General features: G+C 37.9%; 1 protein-coding gene across 1 annotated transcript; it reads right to left on the reverse strand.

The window, feature by feature from the left end:
• Window positions 1-15: 15 nt before the first annotated feature.
• osgin2 (oxidative stress induced growth inhibitor family member 2) lies at window positions 16-10,578 on the reverse strand. The gene is made up of 6 exons (XM_083537428.1): window positions 10,218-10,578; window positions 7,506-7,589; window positions 7,273-7,409; window positions 6,847-7,038; window positions 3,335-3,426; window positions 16-3,034 (listed from the first exon to the last, which is right to left on the reverse strand). The coding sequence occupies exons 2-6, from the start codon at window positions 7,570-7,572 to the stop codon at window positions 1,753-1,755; spliced, it is 1,770 nt and encodes a 589-aa protein (XP_083393554.1). The 5' UTR covers window positions 7,573-7,589; window positions 10,218-10,578; the 3' UTR covers window positions 16-1,752.
• Window positions 10,579-11,730: the final 1,152 nt, after the last annotated feature.

Consider the following 11,730-nt stretch of genomic DNA (forward strand, 5'->3'; position numbering starts at 1 on the left):
TTTTGTCTTTAAATTTTCTGTTTGCTTCCCTTTTTTTTTTTTTTTTTTTTTTTTTTTTTTTTTTTTTTAATTATAATTGCATCCACGTTTTATTGCATCCACGTTTTACATGGCTCTTTTCCAATAATAATAATTAAAAAAAAAGCGTATATGCTGTTATTCTAGGTAAATAAGAGCCATCATGAAACCTGGATAAAATAATTAAACAATTGGTCTCGGATGACATTCTTGCCATAGGCACACTTTGTATTGGACAAAAGTGTAAAAAGAAAAATAAATCAATAAGCTGAAATATAATGAATTTTCCATAATTCATAGCATAGTTAAGATTCTAAATAGAAACCGATACAAATGAGGCTGAATGTTTTTCCTGACTTTTGGGTTTGGATCAGAATCGGAACTGGATTATGTTGTAGTCGTTAGTGGCATTAACGATAAGACTAGAAACTTTGAATAGGAAGCAAATCATATGGAGCAACTAATGATAGTCTTTTTCAAAGGTTGTTTTTTTTTTTTGTTTGTTTTTGCTTTGGTTAATTTTATATAAGCACTTTTATATATGCCCTATCCATTAGTTGCTCAATCTAAAAGATCATGCTGTATCAAGCCCTTAATACCTAAGCACTCTACATTAATGTAAGGACATACACAGACCAGGCATAATAGTGACATTAAAACATTATGATTGGTGAGTGACTAACACTAATTATCTGTTCATCATTAAATTATTATTATTATTAATTATAAGGCAGCAAGTAAACATTTTGTTCTCGAAGTTGACGTGTTAGAACCTGGAAAAATTGGCATGGGTAAGTATTTGAGTGAGTTTTACGAGGGCCAAATTATGACGACTAGACGACTGGGTCAGAGCATCTCCTAAACTGCAGATCTTGTGAGATGTTCCCCGTTTTGCAGCGGTCAGTATCTATCAAAAGTGGTCCAAGAAAGGAACAGTGGTAAACCGGCGGCAGGGTCATGGGTGGCCAAGCTTAAGTGATGCACGTGGGGAGCGAAGTTTTGCTCGTGTGGTCCAACAGATGAGCAACTGTAGTTGTGTACTGTAATGCGCGACAGGTCAGGACTGTTTTGCAGCAAAAAGGGGACCAACACAATATTAGGCAGGTGGTCATAAAGTTATGCCTGATCAGTGTATTTTCCATATGGTGCACCAGGTAGTAAATATTAAAGTCTACTACTAATTTCACTTGGGTTAGATACAAGGTGTGCACACAATCCACTTCCTGCCTGCTTCCATGTACCTCAGAAGCAACCATTCTTGACCAATCCATAAAAAGTCTGAACAATCCATTTTTTCCCCACAGTTATTTTCGTTCCGTAATTGGTTCTTTTTCCCAAAATTGAAACCAATTTATTTATACAAACCTGTATAAAGTATTTACAAATGACAAGTGCATGAATGCTGTAAACATGTATTGCTGCATGAGCACCCAGTAATCTCAGCTTTTTTGTCCCATAAGCATCATATCTGACTGATGTTCTATTCATGTCTGCTTGCATGAGAATAAAAACCTGTTTGTTGTTAAGGGATCTCAAGCCGTATTGGGTGTCTTAAAGCATGTCATAACAAGTAAACACAATACAAGATATATTATCTGCAATATCAGCCTGAGTAACCTAAAAATGATCAAATTTGGCACATTGCCATTTAAGAAAGCTGTATAGTTAAAAATATATGTATGTTAACTGGAAAAATAAGTTGCCACTTTCTTTATACAAATTTTTCCACATACTTCAGACAAATCCCCCTCCTCCTCTACTACTGCCCTCATCAGCAATCGAATTCCCTTTCTTCTTTATCTGTTTTAGCCTCTTGTGCAGGCAGCTTGCAATACCAAGAGCACCTCCCTTCAAGAAGCGCACAAAATTGTCCCCAACCAGGGGACCCATAGCAAAAAGACCTGGCTCGACACTGCATTCAAATGTGTAAGGGTTAATATCCACCAGGTTGTCCCTACAGGATATCGGCTTGCCGGGATCCAAACCTAAGTACCGACCGTGCTCCTTCAAGAAGGACAGATTAGGATAGGTGCCGATTAGAACCAACACCATTGAGACTTTGAAGGCTCTCAGAATGCCATTCGATGCCCTTAATATACAGTGCATGTCTGGCTGAAACGAATGCACGCAATGCTCAGGGAAGCTGGTGTAGTCTGGGTACAGTTCTGCAGAAGCATTATGAACTGCAGGGTTGGCACTACGGTTGGCAACAGGACATGTCAGGTAGGTCTGAGAGCACATCATGTGATAGACCCTGTGATACTCGGGGTATAGTGTGTTCGGTAATTGTTTGAAAATCAGACCAGGATCGTCAGTTGGCTTACGGAATGCATGCAGCAAAGGAATTCTGTTCTTGTAAGCACACAGCACAGCATCAGCTGCAGTAAGGCCTGCTCCAACCACCAGGACTGGGTCACATGCATGGCCCAAGTTCTTATGTTGATTGACGGCTACGCCAAGGTCACGTACGCTGTGGAACACGTACGGAAAATCCTCCCCTTCCACACCTAAGCGAGCTGGCGAGTCAGAAGCCCCAGTTGCTAAGACAACGTTTTCAGCAAACAGGCTGAAAGGAATATGGGTGTCCCCCTGAATCTGCTGGTAACCCCTTACCTCCCATAGTCCCTGTGAAAACCCCTGAGGAATCGTGTTGTCTCTAATACCCTCTGTGTTCCTCTTTTTCCTGCTTTCCACCTCTTCTGTTTTACCTCTGCCATTCTCTTTTATGTTTTTATAACTGCTACAAAACCAATTGTCCCTTCTATTGTAACTAGTTTCGGATTCTTTTTGACTGCAGTGGTCAAAGCGATTTTCTATCCTGTTCCTCTGACCACTTTTAGTGGCATTTTCAGTCCCCTGTTCATTTTCAAGACTAACGTCCTGGTCACGGTGGAGTTTTTGAATAGAGGTCACATAGGTGTTGTCTAAAAAGTTTTTCTGAAGCCCCATGATCTTCACATAATTCTTGTAGTAGGAGGAGAGCTCATCTGGAGTGGCCCGATCATTGGACACATTGCTAAAGGAAAGACCAAGGATTGCATCAAGATTCACCACAATAGTTGGTAATACTATCCATTACAGTTTATCTAATAACTGTGGGTTCTACACCTACAAGTACTTATTAACTTATTATTAATAGTGATTATTAGGGGAATAATTATCAAGGCTTTTCCATTATATGGATACTTCCAATATTTGACATTTAGTATAAAGTACCACATGGTTGCACGCTTAAGGTTTTTAAAGACCCTCTTCAAGCCGTTTACAGGGTTTTTTTTAAAATAAATTCGATTTTTAATTTTTCTTTTATCTGTACCTCATTTTTTCTGGCGTAATGTCCCTGTAGTTGACCCCAGGCAGCTCCATCCAGATGCCCAGACTAATGGTGAGAATAGATCCTTCCATTGCCTTGGAGATAAAGAAAGACAACAAAATCAATACCAAGTTTTCCAAGGTTTTCTACAACTGCAATCAACGTGGATGTGTACATTTTGGTTCGCTCAACTTTCATAGAATGTGACTGGTCATGATGATAATTCAACATTGGATAATAGAATTCTATTAAAAATAGAATAGGCATTAGATAATTGCCTATATCAACTATTTTTGATACCAACTGCATATGTTCATGGATATGTATCCACGCACATTCAACAGTCAATAACAATAAACCTCTTGGGACTCTAGCTAGCCATATCAACAATATTCCTAGAAAAGGCTAAGTCACTTGTGTATATAACTTGCCTATGATGTGGCTCGAATATAAATTATATTCATCAGAGAATAACTTTAGACAATGTTTCTATTTTAGAGAGCTTTACTATGAAACTTTGCAGATTATGACCAGGTATGTATTTAGTGTTTAATTAATTATTGTTGTTGTTTTTTGTTAGGTCTGTAAATCTACTGTTCCTTCTGAATGTATTGGAACAGCAGGGCTAGTTGTTTGGAATTTGCTGTACAATGAAAACATTCTGGCTTGAGATGGAATGATTAATAGGACTCCTCCTATTTATCATTCCATCTCAAGACAGAATGTTCCAGATGATACATTGAAATTTCATTTCATTTTATTTCCTGATATGGGAGTTTAAAAACAAGAAAGAGTGTGGGAATTGAAAGTTGGAACCATTTGACATCTGTCAAACTTTTTACTGTTAATACCTTGGACACTTCTGTTGCAATGCCACATCTTTTTCTTCTTTTAAACTTTTCTAATGATCCTCAACTGAATTTTATGCTTTAATGAGGTCCACCTCTTCTGATGAGTGACCTAATGAAAAGCCATTCGAAAGGGATTCTGCCTATTATTTAACACCGTTCGGGTCCATCTGAACCAGTAAGTGAACTTCAAGATACATATTAAGGAGCAGATTGAGAGATGGCTGAGCGTTAGTAAGAGATGTGGAAAATGTGCAAGAGAACACCCAGTAGCTGCATGCTGAAAGCCAAAAGCAATAAATGTGAGAAGTGTTCTCTAGTACAAGCACCAACAGTTACAGTGCTGAAGAAAACTATCGAGCCTAGAGAGAAAAACAGGCCAATTAGTCCCGCCTCCTAAACCCAATAATACAATTACACTGAAGTTGTTCCTTACAAAATGGTGACTACTCATTTATGAATTACCACTTATGCTCCGTCAATTGTTGAGCAACTCATCTTGGGCTTTAAGGTACATTTAACATTTTTGCAAAAACTACAAGAAGCAGCCATTGGGTCCTTCTTGGACTGACCCAAGAAGACCTTCCACACTGGACCGAGTCTAAGTACTTACCTATTTGCAGCCCTCAAGAATATGTTTAATAAGTCTTTCTCTCTTATTTATTGAGTGCAACTGCCTACCAAGCTTCTGCTCTGCTGAAAAGGTATGGTTGAGATATGCAACCTCCGCATTGAAGAAAGAATTGACTCTCATCAGTGAAGTAGAAAAGTAGGGATCTCTGTTTTAACCAAGACACTGCAGCTCCATATAAATGCACTTTTGTATTGATATGACACTAGCAGTTTAATAGTTTGGGTACAAGTGTTTAGTGAGAAACTGCCTATTAGATTGGATCATCCTCATCTAATAACGCCAGCGAATGCAGATCTTTCGGCTGCAATCAAGACTCGACAATGGAAATCGCTTCAAGGCCCCTTTAAGCATCTAGTGTTACATCTCGGCAATGTCTCCTGATATCAGGAATCCCTTTGATTCTGAGCAATTCAGTCATGTATAGAAACTTTACCAGCTGGACACTTTGGACACTCGAAGAAACCTTGAGAGGAATCGGACCCAAAGATATATATAATTATGTACTATACTGTCACAAAGTACAGATGTGTAACAAGAAAATTAATTCCTGTTTCCACATTAGACTTATTTTATTAGAAGCTACCAACTTTTTAATCATTATGACTAGTGTGCTAAACTGTAACAATTAAAGTTATTTTAAATTGTATGTTAATTGCAGGCCAATAGTGTCTTCATGCTTTCCAATGGTACATCCCCAGCTAACACTGGCTGAATTTCATAACAATTTACTATTGATTGTATGACCTTTGCTAACACCTGCTAAGGTTATCCAGTCACTCCTCAGCTAGTTAACTAAGTGTAACTGTCAGAGCTGGATAGGTGGCTTAAAAGAGGGGAATGTGATTGGCCAATATAGGAAATTGAGTGTGGGACACACCTTATTGCACATACTGTTTAGCCTTCTTTGATCCAGAAGGACATTAAGGAACGTTTGCACCAGAACCAACGTGTTCAGGCGCAGCTTTTATCCAATAACCATTACCCTACTGAACTCTACACTACACTACTTGGACACTGATGGCTCACTAGTGCTTTAAGTATTTTCCTTAATTATAACTGTAGATAATTGTAAAATCACAGCATATCCTAGATGATGTTCTATATACAGTTGGTACGGAAAGTATTCAGACCCCCATAAATTTTTCACTCTTTGTTATATTGCAGCCATTTGCTAAACTCATTTAAGTTAATTTATTTTCCTCATTAATGTACACATAGCACCCCATGTGATATTTCAGTTTTTCTGTTTTAATAAATCTGCAAAAATGTCAACAATTCTGTGTTTTTCTGTCAATATGGGGTGCTATGTGTACATATTCTATATATTCATTTCTGTTGGTTGTATATATCCAATTCAATTCAATTCATTTTTATTTGTATAGCGCTTTTAACAATGAACATTGTCTCTCAAAGCAGCTTTACACAGATAATGTGGTGATTAAACGTAAATATGTTCTTAAGTTTGTAAGTATGTTTGTCCCTGATGAGCAACTGTGGCAAGGAAAAACTCCCCAAGATGGCATAAGGAAGAAATATATATATATATACAGCATATTCTTACTGTACTTGCTCAATAGCTTCTGCACATTTTTCACTGCCCAGGATCAATCTATTAGTTGTACATCTATTTATATATTTATCTGCACTTGTCAGTTGGCACAATGCACTAAATGCTACTATAGAAGCATTTTGTTGCTGCATCCTGTACTATGCAATGACAATAAAGTTGTATCTATCTAATGTCCACTCATAGATACAGTCAGTATTCACATCCCTGAAGACTAACAATGTATATTTTTGTTTCATTCCATTTTGTTGCCAAAAGTCTAAATTGATCCTGCAAACAATGGCATCATTTTCAAAGGTCTCTTAATAATTTTTGTGGTAAATGACGAATGGTTTATTTTATCTACAAATAATATTCCTGTGTATCATAAGTAGTCTCTTTGACAACAATTAACGAATGTAAACCCTGACAATCTCAACATTGGCGGAAGTATGAGTGTTTGTTCATTTAAAAAAACACCACTCACATGCCAGGCTCCCCCTGGGGTGCCCTTGCCTAGTACCAGATGAGGTATCTGGTGCTGCTTCTCCAGCTTCCACTGCAGTACTGAAGGAATCTCAAAGCCCAAGTCAGCATTTGGGTGAAGTAGTGTGTCGAAGAGTAGGGCCACAGGGTTGCCAGAACGACCCTCTAAACCCTCGCTCAGGTATTCCAGATCCTACACACACACACACAGAGACAGAACACACACACACAGAACACACTATAGTAGATGAAACAGTAGGTGAAACAATTCATACCATCATTTCAGTGTATCCGCGTTTTTTTTTTGGTTGTTTTTTTGCTTTGGTAAGAAAAATGTATTTCTTTGTCCTTAAAAAACTTCTACCCAGTTATGCATATTTGAACATATATATTTGAACGAATATATTTTCAACGTTATCTGACTTACCTGCTCTGTAATAGGCAGATGCTCAGCCTTTTGTAGTTTTTGGTAAAGTATGGGATTGGGGTGTTCGGCTGCAGGATCTAGGTAAGGAACGTAGCCGTTCAGTAGATATGATAAACAGATACCTGAGGGACCGTTTCCTGAGGGAGAAGAAAATACCAAAATCGATGACTCTAGTATAAGTGTTGAATTAAGAATTTTTATTTAGATCCTTTATAAAAATGTTCTTTGCTCACCAATGATGATAACTGGCACAGTTGGAGGGGAGTCACTGGGTAGAGAGTTTTCATCCAGAAGAGGCATTGCTGGAACCTGTGTTACTGTGTGCATAAGTAAATTTTAAGAATTTTATAAGAAATCACTATCTTATTAATTAAATAATATACTGAATAGCGTTTAACTGTGAATAAATCGTGTTTCCATTTTTATAGAAAAAAAAAATAGACTAGCTAGTCAATGAAGGAATTTCAATTATAAATATCGATATGTAGTATAAGTTGTATAAGTGTAGTTTTTTTTGCTTTAGGATGCAATGCTGGTGATTGACATAGTTATATAAAAGGCCATGTTTCTTGTCAAGTAGGTTGGACTGAACACACCGTTCCTATTTATGACATTTTGATTGATTGTCATTCATGGTACTCTCTGTTCTGTTGGCTTTTACAATAAACACAATAGTAGGATAATAAAAACGCAGTGATTTATAGCTTTCGAAGTTCACAAAGGAAAGACACAGCACAAATAACTGTAAAAATTTACCACTTGAACACCTTTGAGATGAGTTGAAACGCTGACTGCACCCCATGGGCGTCCTCGTATCGATGTAGTACGAGGACGCCTGGGGTGCAGTCAGCATTCCAATTCATCTCAAAGGTGTTCAATAGGATATAGCAAAGGTATAGCAGACCACTCAAGATTCCCAACTACAACCCATGTAAACCATATCTACATGGAGCATACTTTGTGCAAAGGGGCACTGTCATGCTAGAACAGGTTTGGGTCTCCTAGTTTAAGTAAAGGGAACATTTCATGCAACCACATCCAAAGACATCGGATAGGATTGTGTTCCTTTAATTTTGCTAATTTAATTTAGGGAAGAACCACATAGGCTGGAAAAGTCAGGCGTCCCAAAACATTTGTAACTATAGTGTATGTTACCTGCAAATACAAACGTGGGACATTTTCCGTCAGGATTATATTTAAACAGAATTATGGGATGTTGTTTCTGACAGGAATTCTTTTATAATATTTCGGTATAATTGTACTGAACTATGCAAGTTGCATATTGCTTAACAGTAAATGTATTAACCCTATTATCTGACCAAGATCACTATCTCACCTAGGTGGCAATAAACACCTCTGGTCATCCTACCTGTTTGTAGGTTCCAGCCGGTTCACATAATTTGTATTTTAACCTTTGGGGCCGGCCTGTTTTTCTTTGATAAGTTGCTTTTCACTCAGGGCATGACATTCCAGACATAATTGTCTTGGCACTTGTATTATTGTAAATGTTTGTGTGTGTGTGTGTGTGTGTGTGTGTGTGTGTGTGTGTGTGTGTGTGTGTGTGTGTGTGTGTGTGTGTGTGTGTGTGTTAGTGTTTCTAATTGGGAGGGTTGGGGGTAGGGTTTATTGGCAAGTTATGAGAACTGGTATTTCCAGCCCACTGCCCCATTTTAACAGTCGCTTGACCACATTCACAGTGGCGTCTCACAGGGGCAGATCAGCTCAGTGTTTTTCCATACTACAGATTGGGCTACCTTTAATATAATCACCTCCTCTTAACCTGTTGGAATTGCTATAAAATGTTAATTTGGAGTATATTTAATCATAACTGTTGCAAAAGTGCAATATGTGCGGTTAGAGATGACGAATAAGAAAATTGTCAAAAGATAAAAAGAAATTCTTTTAAAATTGATCATATCAACAAAATTGATTACGTTTTTTTTTATATAAGTCTTTTCTAATAAAATTAAGTCTGAGCTATTAAGCCAACATATGTGTGTGTTGTGTGTGTGTGTGTGTGTGTGGGGGGGTCTTAGGACTGCAATTTGCATGAACAGTTTTCCATTAAGCCCCAATACTGTACAGCACACCTCAACAATGATGAACATATAATAAATGAACATTTGATGTCACCCAGGTGAAAATGATTTCCCTTACAATTCTGGTTCTTTCAAGGTTTCTGCTTCTTGCCATCTCAAGATTTTCCTTGCCACTGTCACCACTGGCTGGATCATTAGGGACACACTAACAGGCACTTACATACTTTTTTCAACCTGTTTACCTCTGTAAAGCTGCTTTGGGACAATGTCCATTGTTATGAATGTCCAAACTGAATTATAAATATGCATGAATTAATTTAAACACAGAATATTACATTATTTCATTGCTGCTGTTGGAATAATATTATACTGTACATAACATATTGTACTGGGAATATATTACTCCTTGCAGCCCTCAGCCTCAGTAAAAGTTTTGCACATCAGCACATATGTTACAAAACAAATTAGGCATTCAAAATTTTTTTTTTATTAATTCGTTTACAATTTATTTTGGCACTGTTTACATAATAATCATTTGATGGATGCTGACTTTAAAGATTGGATGCCAGATCTCGATTAAATAATAAAAAAAAATCATGTCTTGCTCATATTGGTTTTCTCTGAGTTTTCAATCACATCAAACTCTGAGCTGTAACTTCGTACGCAATGCACTGAGTGAACCGGCACGTCAGGAGGCACCAGGAGCCCTAGAAAATAACACGCTGCCCTATATATTGAAGCATACTGTATATTTATATATATTGCTAGTTGCGTCGTGTGATGCATCAGCTCGCGCTCGATTTAGGACTCGTCATGTTCACCATGAACCTGTGCACGTTTTTTTTTTATATACATTTTTTAAAAATTATTATTACATTTTTCAAGCTGATGATTTTCTTGGCTTACCTGCGAGAGAAAATAAAGGCGTCCGGCGCTCTCGTGAGCGCGAGTCGCCGCGTTAATGGCGCGCGACGGAGGACGGCCGGTGGTGCGCGAGAGCGGCATCAAGCGCGCGCTCGCATCCGACGGCAGCTTATCCGCTGCCTGGCCTCAGTCACGGGATACGGAGCTGCGATGAGATTCTGACGCGTCGCCTTTACACACACACACACACACACACACACACACACACCGTCTGTGCACGAGCACAGGGAGGCAGCGTGGCTTTTCTCACAGGAGACAGTGCGAGAGAGAGAGAGAGAGAGAGAGAGAGAGAGAGAGAGAGAGTGCGCGTTCACCTCATCAGCGTTCCAAACCGAAAACGAGTGCACTAAAATGCGGAGCAGAAGAGCACCTCTAGGAGAGCATCTCCACAGTTAGAGGACAGTGTGGTAGCACGCGGATTGGGACGCAGCCACAAACTTAGTGTTACAGCCAGTGCTGCTGGGGTGCTGTTACTTTTATACATGTTACAGAAGTGATGGGTGCATGTGTTTAGGGCTTTATTGCCACCTAGTACAATTAATAATAATAATAATAATAATAATAATAATAATAATAATAATAATAATAATAATAATAATAATAATAATAATAATATTTATTTATTTATTTATTTATTTATTTATTTATTTATTTTAAGGGAAGTCAACTATATTAAACTAGGTAAAACGATTTGATTACAAAAATGAATCGAGGCGAATTAATTTAGTCTATTTAACTACACACTGAACACTGTGTTTTTCACGAACCATTATTACTGACGCACTGCCCACTAAACTCTGGAGCGCTCTGGACAGGTAGCACAGAAGTCTCTGCAAAATTGAGAAGAAAAAAATAGCAAGGGGCGAGGAGAAGATTCAGGCCGTAGAAAACGGCAGAAAGTTTCCAACGTTTGCGATGCTAAAACATGCAGAAAACACCGCACAGCTCGGTTACTGTTTTTAACGTAATTTGACGTTGATTTTTATGTTTTGATTTTGTATACAGTGCGGTCAAAAAATCTGTCCGCAGTGTCCGCATAGGGCGGGGGGAAGTGGAGCACTTTTGTAATGCTGGGGATAAAAACACAGATTTAATGCGTGGGAAATCTCAAGCAGCTTTTCCCGGAGACAAGAATTCCAAATCTCCATACTGTGCTAGATTTAATAAATAACTACATGAGTGAGAATAATTATGAGTTTCCATCAAACGAGTAGTCTCCCATAACTTACTCTACGCGACCACTTCGGAAGGAATTTTTCAATGCAAATGTATTTCGATATTATTCGGCAATTAAATGCACTAAATGGATTTCACCAATATTTTTATATGCAATTTGAGCAATAAAATTGTAAATGTTTCTAAAAAGAAAAAAAAATTTAGTCTTGCTCTTTAATAAAGAAAGTACTTCTTATTACTCGATTAATCAATGGAATTATCGCTAGAATACTCGATTACTAAAATAATCCAGAGCAGCAGCCCTTAAGTAAACAATAAT

Source organism: Silurus aristotelis (assembly GCF_946808225.1).
Source record: "Silurus aristotelis genome assembly, chromosome: 1".
In the NCBI taxonomy this organism is placed as follows: Eukaryota; Metazoa; Chordata; class Actinopteri; order Siluriformes; family Siluridae; genus Silurus; species Silurus aristotelis.